We start from the raw sequence: 19,672 nt of genomic DNA on the forward strand, positions 1-19,672 counted from the left end.
GAAATACCCATGCACTGCACTCTGCATATGTGTGTACCAAGGACACTGTTGTATTTCCTGTGCCTATGAATGTGTCCAAGATTTATAGATATAAGGTGGCCCTGTCTGAAGCATTGTGCAGAACTTTCAACAAGGGGTGTGTGCATATATATATATGTGTATGTATATTTTTCAACATTAAAAAAAAAAAAAAAAAAAAGGAGAGTGGAGCACGTCCCAAAGACCTGAACTGTGGCAATGTAGTAATTGCTTGTAAACACCTCGTCTTTAAAGTTGAGTAAAAGGGACTTTCACCCTGACAGCCCAGACCGTTCAGATCAAAGTATTTCATAGCTTTAGAGGATGATATCAAGGCCATTTTCACTTTCTTTCTCTAATTCCAGTTTCCTGCTGAGAGGTGTCATTCAAGGACTATGCTCTTCAGGAGAACTTAAAAGAAAGCTGAGGCCCTGTGCCATACAAGGAGAGAGGGAGTGAATTTTAAGTGCGATTTTAAAGATCGAGTATCCTTCTGTGGGGCTAGGTTTGGGTGTGCAGCTGCAGGAGCACACCTGGGAAGTGGCGGTAGCAGCTGGCAACTCTGATTTCTTCCCCCTCTCAGCACCGAGAGGGAAGGTACCACAGCCTCCCCTGCAGGACCGGCTTATCTCAGGCACTTTCCCCACTAGTTAGCACCGGTCTGAGAGCCTGGGACGCTGGATGAGTTGAATTATCATATTTTTTCCATCACCGCTGCTATCCACATGGCAGCTGCGTCCAGCCTCGGTTTCAGACGTACTTAAGATTATCATCTTTCTGGCTTTGTAGTGTTCATTTTCCCAGGTAAGTCAAGGCAGAGTCAGCCTGCCTGGCACGATGTGCTCTTTCTACCTAGTTATCCAACCCAGTGAGCTAGAGCTGGACTTCACTGCAGAATTCACAAGCAGTCTCCGTTAAGGCCAAATAAGCTTTGGGTTTGCAGGAAGAGCTAGAATTGGAGCGTGAGCAAGCAAAGTTCTGTGTTAGACCATCTGTCTTTGTGTTCTTTTTTTTTCTCCCCCTCCGCTTGCAACTCTGGTCCTTCCCCCGCACACATTTTTTTCTTCCCTTTTTATCCTTTTTCCTTATTTTCTCTGCTCCTTCATGTATTTTCTCCAGTTTCTTCTCTCTTTGTCCATTTGCCTACCCATGTTCTTTTTTCTCTTGTATTTTACTTCATTGCAATGTAGCACAGAACATCTGATGGTTTGTTTTAACTTTCTTCCAAAAGCTTTTCCTCTCCCTCTTAAAAATAATAATAATAATAATAATAGTTTTGAGCAGGCACTGCAAAAGCCTATTCCTGACTTTTGTGAAGGCARCATAGGTTCCAGAATAAGCCTATTTAGTATTGCATGTTTGTGGGAGTTTCTGGCAGAAATACAGATGTTTCATAATACCATCGAGTGATGTATTTGCTTTGCACGCTTGTCAATATTGTCTGCAAATAAAGGGGCAAAGCCTAAGAAATACTGTGGAAGTGTGGGCTCTCTTTGATATGCCTGCGGCGCTGTGCCTGCAGAAGTGGAAGGCACTGGGTGTTGCTCAGTGAAGTGTGCATTTTACAGTTACCCACAGCGATGGCCGTTGTCCCGTCCCTGAATTGAATGATGTCATGTTTCGTTTAAGGCTCTTAGCGATGCTGAAGACTGCGGGTGCACTGGGAAAAAAGGCAGTGAGAAAGTTGTGAATCAGGTTTCTGTAAAGCCTTTGTGTTTAGGGTTTAGATAGATAAAAGCTGACTCATGCAATATTTCTGGCGAAGGAGCTGTACAGACTAGTAAGAGCTTCTCATTTTACCTGAGTGCCCAGTGAGGTAATTCTGGAACAGCTGAAGGCAGAGTGTGAGTTTATCCTCTGTTACACAGGTAGGTTGTGGGTTGTTCTGAGGGGTTTTGAAATATAGAGAGGACTTGTTCGCTCTCTGTGCAAGGAGCCAGAGACATTCCACAGTGGTGAGATACTGTCGCAGAGGATTTTCCCTTGCAATAATGCTCTCGGACATTAGCGTGCTCAGTTATGACAGAGGCTATTCTGCTTTAAGTATTGCATGGTGAGGAGAGTGATTTGGCAGGGCACACTAGCTGATGGGAGGTTTTTTCTTCTTTTCCTTGTTGTAAGATTGCTAATAAATGGGATTTCTGTTGCTCAAAGTTCAGTTAAAGTACTTGGCAAGATACTGTACATGACAGTTAAGAGTGAATTCATAATATGCAGAGATCTAATCCTGCAAATATTGTAGCTCTCTACTGTGATTTTGTTCATGGAGGGTGTTAGTTTTATAAATTACGTGTGTTCATGTTCAGAATTTAGTTGGAAAAAAAAAGAAAAAAAATTAGCGTCCTTCACTTTAGTAATATTCAAAGCAGGAGATATTTAGGAAGATTGTAGAGAGATTATTGTAGGGATTTTTTTTTTTTTATCTTTTTCAATCAGACTGCTGTATAACAYGTTTCTAAGTTTCAGTGCTGGAATTGAATTTGATATTAAGTGTAGAAGTTGCTTGCTCTGAACAGCCCTGATTATTTGTGTCTACAATATAATTGGTTTATTTGAAATGTGAAAGTATTTCAAAACAAAGAAAAGAATTCTTGTAGTCTCATCACTTTTATTTGGCTAAACTTTCAGAGGCTGTGAAGCTTGTAATTTCTGTTAATATCGACTTTGGTAGATTACATCTCAAGTCTTCTTTTTCATACCAGAGGAAGGGCAACAATARTGCTAATTACTTGTATAAATTGAGTGGTGAGTTTTTAGTCAAGCGTTACGTATTAAAATGTCACATGCTGTAAACAACTTGGAGAAATAAACACCTATATTTAGACAGGCTGGGGGGTCTTTGTATCTAATTATAAAATTAATTGAAAGTATTTTCTCTTTTATTATATGCTAATGTTTTAGAGTAGCCAAAGCTATAGAGAAAATGGAAGATTATTCATCATTGCTATGGATGTAGCTATAGGAAGGATATATATTAAAGAACAGCAAATGATAGAAGCTTATGCGTTTTGGTGGGAAATTGTTGATGAATGCATGCAGAAAACATCAGATATACTAAGATATTTGCTTTACATGTGGTGTTAATGTGGTAACTAATATTGCAGTTGCCCGTTGGGGTGGAAAGCAGGTATTTCTTGCCCTCGCAGCRCTGCAGAGCAGGCACCGTCGTTATTTTTGCTGGAGTCTGCTGTTGGGCCATGCCGGCGTGCGGGGTTGTGTCGTGGGAGGGGGCAGAAGGAGGCAGGGAGGCCTGCAAGGCATGGGGGAGGCTAACTGAATTCATGCAAAGGCACAAACAAGAAGTGACCTTGTTCGGGGAGCACGTCTGTACTCACAAGGAAACAAATGTGTAATTATCCTCCTTTCAGTGCTGAACTAACAAGTGATTACTGTTGTGCCTTAATTGAAGTATGCAAATTTAAGATCTTTTTTTTTTCCAGTTACCGTTCCAAGTACCATTATTCACAACTCATAAAAGTTCTCAATGTTATTTTGCTTCGTTACTGAAAAGGTTCAGCAAATAAAAGAATATCTAAAGAAATTATGTAGTGAACCAGGCCAGATGTGGGTCAGGGAGTGAAAGATTTACCCATCTTCTCAGAAGATCTGGTGATACCTAGAATTATGCAAACTGTTTACAGCCTTTTAAAAAATTTGTTTATAACTGTACCTAGCTCCTGGTGATACTGCTGAAATTGGGATGGAGAAGAAGGGGAGAGRGGTAGATCCTTATAAATCAGTCCTTCAAGGTACTCAAGAAGTRAATTTGGTATGAACACCTGTTACTGTAAAAAGCAAAGACAGAAACTTGTAAGAGGTCACGATGCTTTCAGAGATGCCACCAGGAAAAGGCAGCCATTTCGATTATGGCATGTTGAGATCAACCTTCTGGTTTGTTTCCTCTCTCTCTTCCCCCCTCATCTATTTATTTGTGGGATTTTCACCAGTCAAGAGGTAGAAAATTTAGGCAGTTGACAGAATTGGCTATTTTACAGTAAAACTGTGCAAGGGCTGTGAAAATCCAGACCAAGACCCTAACACACACGCACAAAAAAACAAAACAAACAAACAAAAAGGATGGGAGAGTGACTGTGGCAATGAACGGGGTTCAGTTTCTGCCTTTTCTGATGGATTTGGATTTGGAGAAATCATCTAATATCTCTGTTCCTGATGCCAGCAGCAAGGGTGGCGCTGCCTTGTCCCAGAGGGGTTTCCGGAAAACTCTTGGAAGAGTTTCCCATCCTGTGTTGTTGCAGAGGATTTCGGGTTTGCGACATTTACCTGTAGATCAAACAAGTTCAGGGATAGACAGAGCCGGGGCTCGTCCCTTAGCACCAGCAGGACGCAAAGTGTTTTCCATAGAACTTGAAAGCTGAGGAAAGTAACGTGTTTCCTGGTTTTGTATCAAGCCGAAGTCCCTGCTAAGGTCTGTCGTGCCTTTCTCCTGAGGTTCCCTCACGGTTTCCGCGAAACGGAGATCAGTTTYGAGCAGGCTGGGAGAGCTTTGCGGCTCTGGTGCTGAGGCTGCAGGAGCGTCAGGCTTTGGGCATGGGAATTTTGAGACCTGCGTTTCTCTGATCAGACATAGAATGGGCAGAACTTTAGCAAAAAAAGTCTTTGCGGAGAAGCCAAACGGCCAGTTTGCACTTGCCTGCAAAAGTGGTAAGAATTAATTTAAATAAAAAGTAATTCTGAGGGAAGTAGTCAGGATAAAGCTTTGAGGACAGAACAGACCAATTTTTTTCAAATACAAAATAGTTTGGTTGTTGTAATTTATGTAGAAGCACGGGAATAGTGATTTGTATGAAAATGGAGGAATTTGAGTCGAATGTTTATGGCATGCAGTTACCCTTGCCTACCAGATGCCCTGGGGTTTACCAAGGACGAGAATATAGGCTTTTAAGAGCTCGCACATTTTAATTGTCAAAACTGCTCCTTGTGTTTTTAATAGGCAAAATAAATTGTCATTAAGCAAGGAAAGAGGATATTGTGGAAGGGTGTTTTTAAGACATATTAAAATGCACCTATAGCTTCTGGCTACAAGTATGTTGTATGAAAAAAAAAAAAAGCTTTTATTCAATTTCAGTGACCTGAGCTGTCTTGTTTGTAGGTTTTTTTATATATATTAATGAGCCTCACAATGTTTGTGAAGCAAATATTACATATTAATGCCTTCAGGTTATCTGAAAGGCAGAGAACGTATCAGCGAAACAGAAAGAAAAGAGTATGGAGTAATGTAACCAGAACCTTTTATTTTCCCACTAAATGTGACTAATCAGGTGTTTCTTTATCATGTAATTTTAGTAAAATATCTTGAAGCTAGTTAGCGGAAGAGTATTCCTGTTATCTTGTTTATCCTGTGCATTTTTCAAGGGGGTTTACATCTGCACAGCTGTCCTGTGCTTTCTAACTGAACTTGAAAAATGATCCAAAGCTGATAACAAAAATACATTCTTCCTTATCAAAAATGCATACTTTCTTATCACAAGCAATAGGAAGGCAAACATATTTGTCCATACTCATTTTGAAATGAGAAACTTCACTGCTTTCTTCAGTTTTAAATNTTCTTTTTTGTTTCTGGAGTTTATTCAAGAAAGGTAGGAAACCTTGGTTCTACCTTGCAAAAAAAGAGGCTGTGACATACAGAGAGGCCATAGATTTTAAGACTTTAAGATAAAACTAATGGCCAAATGTAACATGACCCATGTAACAAACCAATTACTCTCTAGTCTCTATATAATTCTGTGTGTTACCTTGAGGGCAATATTTCCTTAAGAGAAAGCTAATACCATCATCCAATACCATTATTTATTATTATAATAAATTACATATTATTAATTACCCATGTGCAATTAAAAATCTTATGCAAGATAGGCCAARTAAATCAAATGYTCTTTTCTGGCTTTTGTTTCTTTTTGGTTTGGGGCTTTTTATTTTTAAAGAAATAATAGTTTTTGATTTTGAAAGATCARGGACTGGCATTCTAGTTTGAAAGAATTTCTTCCTATCCACAGAAGCAGAGTCATGGAAGTTTTTTTCTTTGTAATTATATACCCAATCTGCTTTAGTTTTTAAGAAGGCTATCTTAAGTGGTGGGCAACTTTAATTTGCATCCTTATTGGCTCTACATTTTTCTAAATAAAACTGCCATCTAGAATGTTAATTGCCAATGTAGTTTTTGAAAAATGAAGATGTCACTGGAGTTAAAAATAAATAAATAAATAAAATAAAATAAAAAAGCTGAGCTGCTGTGCCTAGGTAGTAGCCCCCAGTGGGGGACCCCCACCAGCTGAAAAGCATTAGAGCTGCCATAGCCAAAGCCATGTTGTTCTGGATGTCTTTTGTAAAAGTTACTGCTATATGTTATATCTGTATGCTAAGCTTTGAAAACATCTGTTGTTAACTTTTCTGTTACGTGGAGCAACAACAGTGAAACCACTTCTCCATATTTATTTTTTTAGATGGCTTCCATTTACCTCTTGATGTTTTACCGGCTGTGACAGAGGCCCTTGACTCCAAGACAAAAGGGGAAGATTTGCACAAGGAGAACAGACCTTTCCGCTACTGTGAAAGAAAAACCATGGAGCTGTCAGATAGCGACCGTCCCGTCAGCTTCAGCTCCACTTCCTCCTCTGCTTCCTCCAGGGACAGCCACTGTTCCTTCGGAAGCAGAACGACCTTAGCTTCAAACAGCCATTTGGGCTTGTTTAACCAGGATAAAGAAACGGGTGCCATCAAGCTAGAACTAGTCCCAGCCAGACGATTTTCCAGCAACAAGCCACGCAAGAACACCCCTGCAGAGCAACAGGAGACTGAAGAAAGCCTGGAAAAAAGGCTAAGTACGCCAAGGAAAGCAGAACCAAAAGGAGCGGGCAAAAACTGTGCAATGTCCCTGGCCGCAGAACCTACCAGTCCCAAGCTCCTCTACGTAGACAGAGTTGTCCAAGAGATTTTGGAGACAGAGAGGATGTACGTGCAGGATCTCAAAAGCATTGTGAAGGTAGGATTCTTGATTAGAATGAGGTATCTATTTCTATGTCATTTCTGATTTTACAACAAGGCAGATGGACTTTGACAATGGAGTTGGTAATTGTGGGTAAACCCAAAGGTCTTATAATTAGTAAGAGTAGAATCTTTGTTCTTTTGTATTTGTAGTTTTTATTTGGTTAGATAAATCTAAGCTGTTACTACTTATTCATGAAGAAGTAATTGATAAAAACAACAGTTGATGGTAGTGGTGGTGAACAGAGTGGTGAACTCTTTGCAGTACTGTCTATTTACAAAGAATGTACAATACTCTGTTTCCTGGAGTATAGCAAGAAACAAACAGGAGACAGCTTCTTCGCTTTTAGTTCCACATCCCTTTAAATGTTTTATCTGAAGGGTCTCTCAGATTCTSTCTCCCCCCCCCCAACTCAATCCTAATCTTGCAAGTCCTTTCCTGCCTTTTTCATTCTCTTTTCATGCAAACTGACAGCTGCAGTCCAAGTCCTTGGCCTGTAATGTTGAATATGGCTTGTGTATTTGGTGGAAAACCCTATTGCTTTGGCTCTTATAGGATGAAATAGGTTTTCTTGAATATCTATTCTGAAAGAGTGGTGACTGTTGCATCTATTAGTGGAGTGTGATTTTTGTTCAGTCCCCAGCCTAACAATATCTTTTATTACCCCTTTCTAGTACTGGGAATGTGTCCTTGCCCTTATGTGGATTGTTCTGCTTGCTTCATGTTTTTTAACTATGCCCGTCACTGTTGTATTCATTTGCGTTTATGAAGACTATAAGCAAGTCTTTTGATTGTTCTTTACATACTTAACCTACATGCACGTGCTACCACCACCTACAAGGAAGRGTTTCCTGGTAGTGTATCTGTAGTGTACTGTATCTAGAGTAAATGGTTTTAGATAGCTGTATGTGCTAGTCTGTTGAAGAACATAGAAGTCAGCTGCTGCCAAGAAAAAATAATAAAAATAACCCTGACCCCCTAGACGACACAGTACTTAAATAAGGAGGAAAAGGCTAAGACTTTGATCACATAGATGCATGTGATCATTTGCCCTCCAACCCTAGCCCTCCCTCCTCCGCCAGACATTCTCACAAAGAGGTCTTTCTGCAGAACTATCTTCACTTCTACGGCTGTTGCTGTGTCACTAAATTCAGTTTTTGCCTAAATTTCATTTTGGTACTGTTAAAGACTGTTTGTCATATGCGACTGAAGCAAATCGGTCTGTATACATAGTCACTATTCACTGGGCATGATCTACATGTTTCTGAAAAGTTCACCCCTCATTCCTTCCCCTATGCAGTAAATGATACAACTTGAGGAACTGGAAACTGTCATTAACGTAATCTTAACTGATGTTTGCTAGAAACACTTTAAGCATCACTGTTGCAAATGTGGAGTAAATGAGGAAAATGTTCTTGAAGTTATGATAGAACCTTAGGAACTTACATGCTTTGGCATTTCACAGGTACAAGATCTAATAAATAAAGACTCTTGAAAGCTTTGTGTTGCTCTAGCAGCTCATCTGAGAGATGAGGTGATTGGCAGCAGGATATTTTTTTAGGTAGGTATTGAGGATCCAAGGGCTTCAAAGGAGCTCCTTCCCAAATGAAGAGGACAGGAGAGAACCAGCTACCTCAGCCTGTGCATGTTCTTCATTTGGTTTCAGGGGAGGGAAGTGTGTTTGGAAACTTGTTACATACATTTTCATACATTTTTCAGGATTCCTTTCTCCATGAGTCACCTTGGCAATGCTGTTGTGATTTACCCAACTAAGGGTGGTTGTTCTGAGAAGGATGGGAAGACCCCACAGACATTTGTAGGAGTGCTGCAGCCTTTGAGGATTTTGATTATTTGAGCCTCTATGACTTGAGGCCATTTAGTTTGGCAGTCAGATAACTGGCGCAGAGCCAAATTAAGATGAAGGGAAGCAGCTCAATCTGTCTTTTTTTCTAAATAAACACGGGTCAGGTTTTGGCAGCTTGTTAGGAAATGGGATGAGAATGGGAAAAGGGGGCCCGGGGAAAGGTCAGAGGACAAGTGCTCCCCATGAAGGGTATGGGAGCTGACGAGTGGGAGCTGGTGGGGGAAAGCATAAGCAAATCAACTAGTGCTAAGTGGWGAGATTAAATCATTAGAGGGAAAACAATATGAGGAAATAAGAGGAAACCCAGGAACTGGAAAATTGAGGGCAGTATGAAATAGAGTGGTGCTAGAGCACTCTGGGGAGTTTTGCGACAGACTACAGTATGGCAGATGTTTACGCACACAAACTAAAAATAGTCCTGAGGATTTTCAGGGGGCAGGGAGAAAGTGGAGCTACCCAAGTACAAACAGTTTAAAAACTGAAGAGCTATAAGATTGGGGAGAAAAGAAAAAGTATTATTTTAAACACTCCCTACTCCCGGTTGAGAACTGTTGGTACAGATCTAGTCTATTACTTTTTGTCCCTGGCAGTGGGGATTTGCTGACAATACCTTCTCTGTAGGCAGTGAAAACATACATAAAAGGGACCTACCTGTTCTCAGTGAAACATGCTCTAGGCTGGAACCAAGAGGTTTCTAGACTAGATGTTCAAAAATTCACATGCATGAATCCACTCGCTAAATCTCTGGTGCTGAGCAAAGCATGTTTGCCTGAAATACATCTCCGTGCATATGTATTTTTTTTATTTTTAATACATCCGCACACCGAAGCCCTTATGATGTTGCCTGTACAAGGAGATCTGAAGAGGCGGAGAACTACAGCCGCATCAAGGAAGTAATGTTGACTGCAAAGTGAAAGGAGCAATTTGCAACTACAAGAATGTCTCATTAACATAGACTCTGTAAAATTGCCTGTACAATTCATCTTGTCCCAAGTACGTTCATTAAGACTTAGCCTAGCATAGTATTTTAGGCAGTGTCCTTTCAGCCCATGTAGCCTGCAGAACATGTAGAGTTAGCCTACTCAGCGTAAAACACAATGGAGTGAATGGCAGAAAATAAAATTTCACTTTTTCGATGACTTTATTGACCTAGCCTTGTTAAAATAAATTTAAAAAGCGTAGATTTCTGTTAGTTTTTAAGTATCTATGTGGTCTTAACAACAGCAAATTGTTGGACAGAGTTACAAGGGTCTTCACTGCGTGTGACCAATGTGGTCTTTAACTGATCCCGGAGACCTGCTGAGGTTCTCCAGCTTTCTTTTAAATTGTTCATGAAAAGAGTTTCAGTGATTTAGGATGAGTGACAGGAGATTGTACAGGCACTATGTTCCCTGTACCCTTGGACATGCTTTAAAAACAGCAGTTTTTCAGAAGCATAGTTGAAATATTACTGTTCTGAGAAATACTACAGTGATTCTTGCACAGGCAAGCCTTTTAATAAGGACACAGTGAACTTTTCTGGGTTTTGTATGTTTTTATCAGGTGATGTATTAAAAGTAATTAAAATTTTGAATCAGTGCAGCTTGAAGTGTGTTTTGGGCAAGTTTGTGATGAGAAATAGGATATCTGGACTTCCTGCTTGCGTCATGCTGACAGGTGTACCGGTCAGGGTGAAACCTGCAGGTTGTCTCCTCTTCAGGACTCAGTCTAACTATTTCAAATTGTAATTTAGTTAGAAAATGTATAAAATTGAATGAGAGTCACTTACTCAAGTAACTTTTTCTTTCCCTAGGTAAAGTACTTTGCCTGAGTTTATTAACAAATGAAAATATGTTTTGCCCTGGTGGTTTGTACAAGTCCAAAGCCCACATTCATAACTTGTACAAACACTTGTAACTAGAAAATGATATCCAAATCTGTTTCTTACCTGTGCAAAATGGAGGAAGAATGCAAATGCACTTGTTAATAGTGCGTTTACCCAGCATATTCCATCAAATTCACTCTGATAGCAATATTGGCAGATTGAGGTCCACTGCTTGAACATCATTAGATCTAAAAGGTAAATAGTATCAGTAAAAAGCTGATGGCATCTACATAGGTGAGTAACTAGAAAGGAATGAAACACGCTTTGGTATATTGCACATATATTTGATTCAAAGGGAGGTTGACCTTCAGGAAGCTTCAACTCCATCTCAAGTCTGGGAGACTTCTTTTCTGTGAATGAGTTCCTCTACCCTTTGACTGCACCATTTTTGAACCATCCCTACTGGACTAGTCCAAGTTCATGTCCTATCTCCTCTCCCTGTGCTACCTCTTTTCCAGACCATTTGTCCCCTCAGCTCTCCTTTTTTGTTTTAGCACTGGAAGTTCCTCACTGAAGCCTTTTTATCCAGAAAGTCCCATTATTCTTCTCCATACAGTTGTCTTCTCTCTACAGTTTTCTTGCCCATCTAGCCTCAGTCTCCTGACAGTTATCCCATCCTTGTCCCCTGTCAGTCTGTATTCTCATCTTCTTTCCTTGTATGATTTCTCACTTTTAATCTTTCTCTTTTCCACACTCTGTCTTTGCTGATTCCAGATGTCTGTTTGTCTCTCTTGCTCTCATCCAACCTGAAGACATTCTCTCAAACAGATTGTCACAGTCTTTTTGCCAGGTCCACTGTAGTTTTCCCTCTGTACCCCAGCTTCATGTTAAGTTTGTCTCCTCTTCCAACAGCATGCCTTATCACCATTCCTAGTTTTCTGTCCTCTGTGTTCTGTTAAAATTCAGTCTCAATCTCTGATGTCAATCATATTCTTTGTTCCTCTTTTCTCCTTTCCATCCTGCTGGACAACTCTTTTCATGTCCGCTGCCCTGGACAGGTTGCTTCTGCGCATTGCATAAAGTCTGCTCGRGGTCGCTGATGCACAGGAACACCTTGTTCCCTATTCTTGCTTCAGGGGAGCAGATCTGAACCAGATGTGACTTGTGGCAACCAAGAGTGGCAATTGCAGGTTAAGACCTACTGAGGCATAAGCTGAGACATGTGAAATACCATTGCTAGAAGTTTCTGTTTGATATTTACTAATCTGAAGGTTTTCTTTCTGTCTCTCCCACCACCATTCCTTTCAATACAGTCAAATATGGGAAGATTTGCACCCAAATAGCAAAAGGTATGCTCTTGGAAACAAAGTCTCCATTATGCTCCAATCTGTTACTGCCCATCCCTGAAGTAGAAGGGTTTGTTTCATGTCCTTGCTACAGCCTGGAGGTGCTTGTCTTCTCAGGGGAAAGGTCACCAAAATTTTTCAACATGAGCAAAAAAAAAAAAAAAAAAAAAAGTGTATTTTCGGTTCTGTCATGAAAAGGCCTAGGGGGATGTTTTTGCTGAAATCTCCTAAAACAATTCAGTAGGGAGGCAGGTTTTCAGCATGGAAAGCTTCATCCAAGGCAAGTGAAGTCTGACAAAGTTACAAACCCCTTGGGGGAGTTAGAGGTCAAGCCTTGGAAAGGGAGATATTGGACATTTGCAGTTGATAGAGATTTGCCATGAATGATTAAGGGAAGCTCTTCTGACAGGAAGCCAGTATCTGAGCTTTATTGTTCAGTTTCCTGTCTCCTGGTCCTGTATTTAAAGGATGCCTCTTATTGCATTTTATGCACTTTAGTTTTTCCCCTTTTTTTAAAAAAATAAAAGCTCTGAAGATTGGAAGATTGCAGTGTGCACATTATCACTTCTCATGGTGTGTTAATGAAAACATAGCTGCTTGTACACTGGCTTGTTGGATAGCAGAGCTCATTTATGTTCAGCAGGTGGGAGTCACAACATAGCTAGTGCATCCTAGAGTATTTGCTACCTCATTATACTTAATTCGCCTTTCTGTTGGCGGGCTTTTTGTTTTTTGTTTTTTATTCTTTTCCCTGTAACTCCTACTTCCATGCCCAAAGAAGGCACCTTTAGATTGCTGATGTTAAGCTGTGTGTGAAAATGGAAAAGTACCTCTGTTTCACAATGCAAGGTTCAGGCACCAGCAAAAAGGGGGAAAAAATGATTTAGTAGTGCTGCACTTCTTTAAGAGTCTCTTAGATTAGAAATTTCAGAGTGCTTCAAAGGAAAGTTTCTTGAATGCTATGGGGAAGAGAACTGTGACGTGAGAGGATGTAAAGGTCCCTCCTGTGTTAAGGACCCTGAGCTTTATGGCACTGCTGTAACCAGCAGGCAGTAATGATGGCATTCTTCAGCTTTCCAGCATTTTTATTTCACCCCTTATCAGGATCGATAATGTATGATCTTACAACTAGTGTTTTTCTTGAGTGCATTAAGACCAAAACATAGTAACACAGTACATAGCAGCAGCCGCAAAGCTGTGGGGCAGTACCCCAGCCTCAGCTATGTACACGGCAGTCCTGGAAGCCTGTGCCTCACAAGGATCGCTGACGTGCTTCACTCACTTGTCCTAAATCTGCAGCACGAAAGAGGGCATGCAGGTGATGGGTGCATGCTTTTTAGRTGGTCTATGTTAGTTTCCTTATGAACAGTGGTGCTTTAGAAACGGGCTGTCTTCCTCTGTGGGCCATCTCCAGCTCCAGAGCCTCCCCCATGCAAAGAGAAAAGACATCTCGCTTAGATTTAAAGCAAAACAGTAATGTTCAGAATGAGATTCCTAGTGCTACTTGCCCCTTTTACCTTTACTTGGAAATTTCCCTTGTTAAGACTTTAAAATGCAGTTAAAAGCAGATTAGTTTTCCATTAGCTCACGTGCAGTTCCTTCTGACCAGGAACTGATCCATTCAAGTTTTTAGAAGATTTGAGTGAGTGATTTAAATTACCTGCAGAACCAATGTTATGGTAATGACATGACATGATAACTTTTTCAACTATGATTAGTATTTGATATACTTTGGGGCTGATGAGCTTTCTCACCACTTGTGTTTTTGTTGATGGAGGAAGAGCTGTGTCAAATTCTGATAGACTTCTTCATGAAGAGAGTGACAGCAAAGCAAGCAAGGTTTGAGGGTTTGGGTGTTCTTTTTTTCTCCCTCTCCCAGTAATACTGAGATACGATASCTGAAACTAAATTCTGTTTGACTATCTTGGTACAGATCTGTAAGGAATTTGGAAGCAGCAGTATTGGAGAACTACAATGGTCAGCATTTGTGATTTGTTTGTTTTTGAATTTGCGGTTAAAAAAACAGATTGCAATCCACACTGGAGACTGTTGAAAAGTGAGGTGTCTAATAACACTAGGTATGTTACTGAACAGGTGTAAACAGCTGTTCTGGCTACCTTTGAGGAACAGCTCAAGTAGTCCTCAGACTTCTTTCTTCTGAAGCAGTAGGACTGCTCAATTTTCCCAGTGGGATTCTTGCTTCGTGCATGTGAGCCACATTAAACATCCTAAAGCAACCTGAAGTGRTGGAAGGATACACAAACTGTTGTTCATGTTTGTCTTAAATAGTTTCAGATGAAGTTGTTCCTCAATCTACAAGATCCCAAATGGAAGTATGTTGCCAGCTGTATGTGCTTTAAACTTCCTATAGTAYGTACCCTTAAAAAAACAAAATGCAAACACCTTCTCCCCCTGCTGCCCCTATTTTTCTGGACACAAGAAAAGGATTCTGGACTTTGGAAAAGGATGTGTTACATTTGTGCGGTAGGAATAATTCATATTGTGAACAACCAAAAATAACCTAACAAGCCGCTTACGTGGTGAAAAGGAACTGACATACATTATGGCATGAACARGGAGCTGTTTGTAAACTAATCTCATAGGAAATGGGTAAATTACTGCTCAGTCTTATTTCTGCTATAAAATTCATAAATGTCCTTTATTCAGCATATTGCTGGGTATTTGAAAGACACTGAATAAAATGTAATCATTGCCTTGTGTTTTCTTTAGCTTACTTTGTATCCAKTTGCTGTATCTTATTTTATACCTAGACTGCAGAAACTTGTTGGGRCAGGTACTCTCTCTTTGTCAAGTGATTGCACAGCTTCAGCATATGAMTGGGACTGCATTCACTATGGCAGTATGAACATGTAATCGTAATTTAGAGCTGGCCTTAAAACAAAACTCTGTGTTTGGACAGCATGGAAGAGTGAGTTATACTGCTGTTATAAATGAGGTGTCTACAAATGCACAGTTATTTTTTTTTCTTTTTTAAGAAAAGCTTCTGTGGAAGTTAAGCGTCGGGGTAGCTGCTGCTGTTCCAGTGAACTGTAGAATTGCTGAAAAGACCGACTGCAGCTGCTATTGTACTTGCTTTTCTTGCAGTGTTGGATAAATTGCTCAACCATGCTGGCTGTTTGCAGCCTACTAAATGCTTTCTAAATGCAAATGAGTGTAGATAAAAGAGCAAAAGTTAATCTTTGGTTCTGGAGTGCTTTATTCTTTTCTTTTTAGAGAGGGAAGGTAAGGGGCAAAAGATAGTTAACTGTGGGACGCACCATTGAAGAAGGCTCGTGGTACGCAAGGGATTCTGAGTGTGAAACTTTGCTCCTRTAACTGAACTGAGATTGGAGCGTGAGGTTGTGTTACCCTTTAGTGCAGTATATACAGCCCCTTTGTAACTTAGAAAGTAACGAAAGACAGATGTGTTAACCTCTGTTCTCTGGCTTTGATTTGCTCCCTGGCAGCCAATGAGTAGCTCCAAAGTGCAGTTTATAGAAATAAACTTATAGGTGGATAGCAAAATTGGGATGAGGAGGTATGGGAGCTGAGGAGTRAGGGAAAGGACATGCAGGCTTATACTTCAAAACTTTCTGTAAATATTTAAAGACTTTAATAAGTTGATGCACTTTTGCAGAATGATTGAGATTTCTATGATGAAATTTCAAAACTTGATTGCTTAAAGCAAAACAAACTGCTGAGACTTCTCYACTAGACCATGTTTTCTGGAATTCCATGTGCTTGTTATGGTCATTTCATTTCTAGTCCGTGAAAATACCACTTTTAAATTTGTTATATCATTATTATTAAATATTACTTGTCAGTGAATACTGTTTGTCTCGTAATGCGTACCCTTTAAACCTGGAGGCTTAAAAAAACCCAGATAGCARTCTCTCCCTCTTTTCCCCTTCACCACTCCCAGGGATTATAAGACACTTTAAAAATTACATTTGGAAACCACTCATTGCTATAACCTTCCATTTTACTGTTGTTCMTATATTAGTAATATCCATTCATAAGTTTCTGGGAATCATATGGTTAGTAAGGTTAATAAATATGTATGTGTRTGTGTGTTTAGGATGTGTGCGTATTTTCTCCATTATGCTGGGTYTGCATTTTTATTCTTTRRAAAAAAGATTTTTTCAGTTTCCCTTCTTCTGTTTTAAAATAAATATTTATTTTCTAGAATGTCTCATTTAACATGTAAGTGTATTAAGAKTTCCTTTAGAAATGTTAAATTTCATTGCTTTATAAGTTGGGAAAAGTTTATTTGACAGGTTTGCAGCACAAGACTCGTGTTCACTTCCTGGATGATCCACACATTCAAAGACTTAGTTCTCTGYGCTTTTGCTTGACTGTGGTATAAAAGTTTATAATCAGACCAGCTGAGACCTCCTTGTGAGAATTAATCTGTGTGTGTCCTGAAGAAGTTCAAGGTTTTGTAGAACTTATCATTGTTACACATTTTTAGCTTTTTTTTTTTTTTTTTTTTTCAAGGTTATTGGATGATGATGATTCCTACTGATACTCCATTGAAGGCTTAGATTTAGAAATCCATAGAGTGTTTACTTTATATGCCCAGCGATCACAAACTATTTGACATCGTAATTGCTGTTTAATAAGGACAGCAAATAAAAACATTATTGTGGCTTATTTGTGCTGTTTTCTCTTATCTTTAGGAAGCYGGTTAGATGGTGGCCTCACAAAGCTCTTCAGTGAAATGTCAGTAAGCTACTGATAGCATATTGTGCCATGAACTCCATGCTGCTTTCTGAATTTATCTCTTAACACACCTCCTTCAGTAACAATTCTGAGTGCCAGCTTTGGGGCAAAATTCCTGTAGCTGTGGTTTCTCAGTTGTGCTGGCTCAYGTCTGATGATAAACTTGGAACGTGGTCACAGTAGTAGGGGAATGTTCAGGAGGCCTCACACTTGCTGAGTTTTCCAGTCAAATGCTTCAGTTAAATTCTTGGGACTAACTCTGCTCTGAAAACTTGAGGTCCTGTGACAAGATCTCATGATCGTCGTTGTTGACACTGAAGTGCCCTACGCTTTACTTTTAGGCTTTGATGTGTCCTGCTGACTTTCCATGCTACCTTGTGTGCGCTTATGCGCTGCACAGGCACAACTGTTCAAGGACAGTTTAAAGCAAAGAAAGAATGTGTTTTAGAGGTACAGGCATAGTGTTAGGACTCAGGAATTGCTCACTGCTAATTTTGGCTGCCGCGTACTCYCCCTGTGGCTTCCCATGCATGTGGATGAAGCCAAGGATCTCTACCAGAGGTCACTACTTCCAGTCCTTCGTATCTCTTCTACAGTCTATAAATGAGGCAGTATTTTAACATCTATAAGATAGATGAGTCGTGTTGGTTATAGAAAATTTGTCACTTATTTTGAAATAACTCCATGACAAAGATACTTTTCTTCCCCTGCAGGTGGAAGTGTTTTGTAGGCTTAGTAGTTTGCGGGCCTCTAACTGTGGAAAATGTATGGGGAAGTCTGACATGATCACCTTACTTAGCAATGTTAAACAGTGGAAAAAAAACCTAAATATGCTTCTSTATTTTTAGGCTTTCTTTATATCGTGTTCTCACATGTGCTGTCACCATCAGTCTTTGCCCTTTCTACATGCAGTCATTGGAGTATCGGCTTACTCTATCATGATGCCTGCTGCGTTGCTGTTACTTGTAGGCTGTAAGTTGATTGTATGTGTAAATTGGCTAATTCTGATGAAGCTAGTCTTAAACAAAAGTACACTGAGTAATGCCTCCTCCAAGAGCTCCATATGRTATCTGGAGAGAGGACTAATGCCAGCAAGGTGGCATCCTGCCAGTTCAGAGACTCTAGTGTTCTGCATATAAATCAGAGATGAAGGAAATGAATCACAAACTGCATATAATAAGACTGTATAAAGCATACGGATTACTTGGGCTATTCCTGTGTGGAGACTCTCCGAGTGGCGATGGTGCCTGTCCGAGGACATTCTCCTGGCCCTCGCTCCCTCAGCAGTGTGATTAGAGCACTGCATGCACGTAGGTGGGCACTTTGGCACCCACCTTCCAGGCTCCATGCAGCTGAGTTTCCCAGAAAAGAACAGAGGACCATTTTCTGTACTAGCACTGTCAAGCGGCAGCTTTGTGTGTGAAGTACTGAGTGAGATGAAGGGAGTGAAAAGAGGGATAAGTAGTGCATGGAGCCCCCTAGGACCTTCCTGCTGCTGTTGCTGAAGCAAATGAACAGGTTGCATGGCTTTGCCTGGGACTCCAAGTGTCTGCAGAAAGACCGGTGTCCATGGAAAGACCATGGCTTTGGCCATCTCTTGGTGACAGGGCTATGCTGTGCCATGCTTCAGCTCTGGACAGGCCTTGCTCTTTCAGACCTGTTGTTGCTTGGGCTAGCATGAGGGTTTGATTTACTGGCATCTTTAATGTGCATATCTGTAGCAGAAGTAAAATCTAGCTCAGATTTTAATGACAATCAGACAGCATCTTCAATTTAAACTGTTCAGATAAGTAAAAAATATTTAGTTGTGTTAGCTCACTGTATGACAAAATGATTGTGTAAGGTTGAAAATAAAGTCAGAGGTGTTGTTACTTGATTGTGTTTCTTAAGCATTCTGTGCTTAAAAGTATATTAAAAGTATTTTATAGAAGTATTTACATAAAAACAGAAAAAGCAGTATTTTATCTGTAGAATTTCATTGTGTAGTCGTTTCCTGATTAGATAATGAAAGARCAAATATATTCGAGAACAGAATGCAAAACACAATGAGAAGGGACCTACTGTTCCTACAAAACAGTTTAATTTAGTAATGAATGGAGATATAATAACTGCATGTTATAGCATTGCTGGGGGAGTCAATACAAGTAATACATTGAAGCACAGCTGCTGCCATTTCTGCTGCTTCGCTTACAGGGGAATTTTAGAAGTGGGAGTTTAAAGGCASTAATTATCTTGACAGATATGGATTGCTGCCTCCCAAGTGGGAACATGTCAGGCTGTCTCGGGAGGACTGAAGACGGCAAGGGGGTGGGGTGGGAAGTGGTTTTAAGGGCAGCTGAGGGAGCACACTGGCTCTTGGAAGGTAAAGATGGTTTCAGTCAAGAGGAGACTGCCTATAGATAGATGAACAGTATGGCTYCCTTACAGAGAGCAAAGAGGCAGAATATGGATGATGAAGGCGTAGGAGCAGACAGAAAAATGTGTTAGTTTTGCCTACATGAAGTATTTTGCAATGGGTKTCTCCAAGTAAACCCTGCACAGGCTATGAGACCTGCACCAAAATAGCAGACTTGTTGTCTTCTATCAGAAAAGGTGATGACAATAATGATAATTGTGTTTTAGGAAGAAATCCTGATGAAAGGCTTTGATATGGGATGGAGACGAATCTGATTTAAATCTCTTCAAGTCTGCAGCTGATGTGGGCAAAGGCGCTAGAGCAAGAAGGCAACGTAGGGGTTGTTTACAGCTGCATTTTCACTTTACAGGTTGCAGCTGCACTTTCAGTAGTCTGACAGCTGCAGTGAGCTGCTCTGACCAGAAGTCAGTCATTCAGTCTCCTGCTTCCCTGTTGCTGAGAATAAACTATTTTTTCCACAGGAGACATTCAGAAGATGTTGGGGGGGGGGGAAATCAAA

The 19,672-nt window shown here is 40.3% G+C and overlaps 1 protein-coding gene across 3 annotated transcripts in view; it reads left to right on the plus strand.

Annotated features, from left to right (window-relative positions):
* PLEKHG1 (pleckstrin homology and RhoGEF domain containing G1) overlaps window positions 1-19,672 on the plus strand; it is a 141,799-nt gene that overhangs the window by 81,046 nt on the left and 41,081 nt on the right. For all 3 annotated transcript variants that reach the window (XM_085310779.1, XM_085310787.1, XM_085310795.1), the window contains one exon: window positions 6,480-7,018. In XM_085310779.1, coding sequence (XP_085166905.1) covers window positions 6,480-7,018 — 539 coding nt within the window. The remainder of the gene's footprint in view (window positions 1-6,479; window positions 7,019-19,672) is intronic.

Source organism: Rhea americana, unplaced genomic scaffold (assembly GCF_003343005.1).
Source record: "Rhea americana isolate MKP2758 unplaced genomic scaffold, rheAme1 scaffold_108, whole genome shotgun sequence".
Taxonomy (NCBI): domain Eukaryota; kingdom Metazoa; phylum Chordata; class Aves; order Rheiformes; family Rheidae; genus Rhea; species Rhea americana.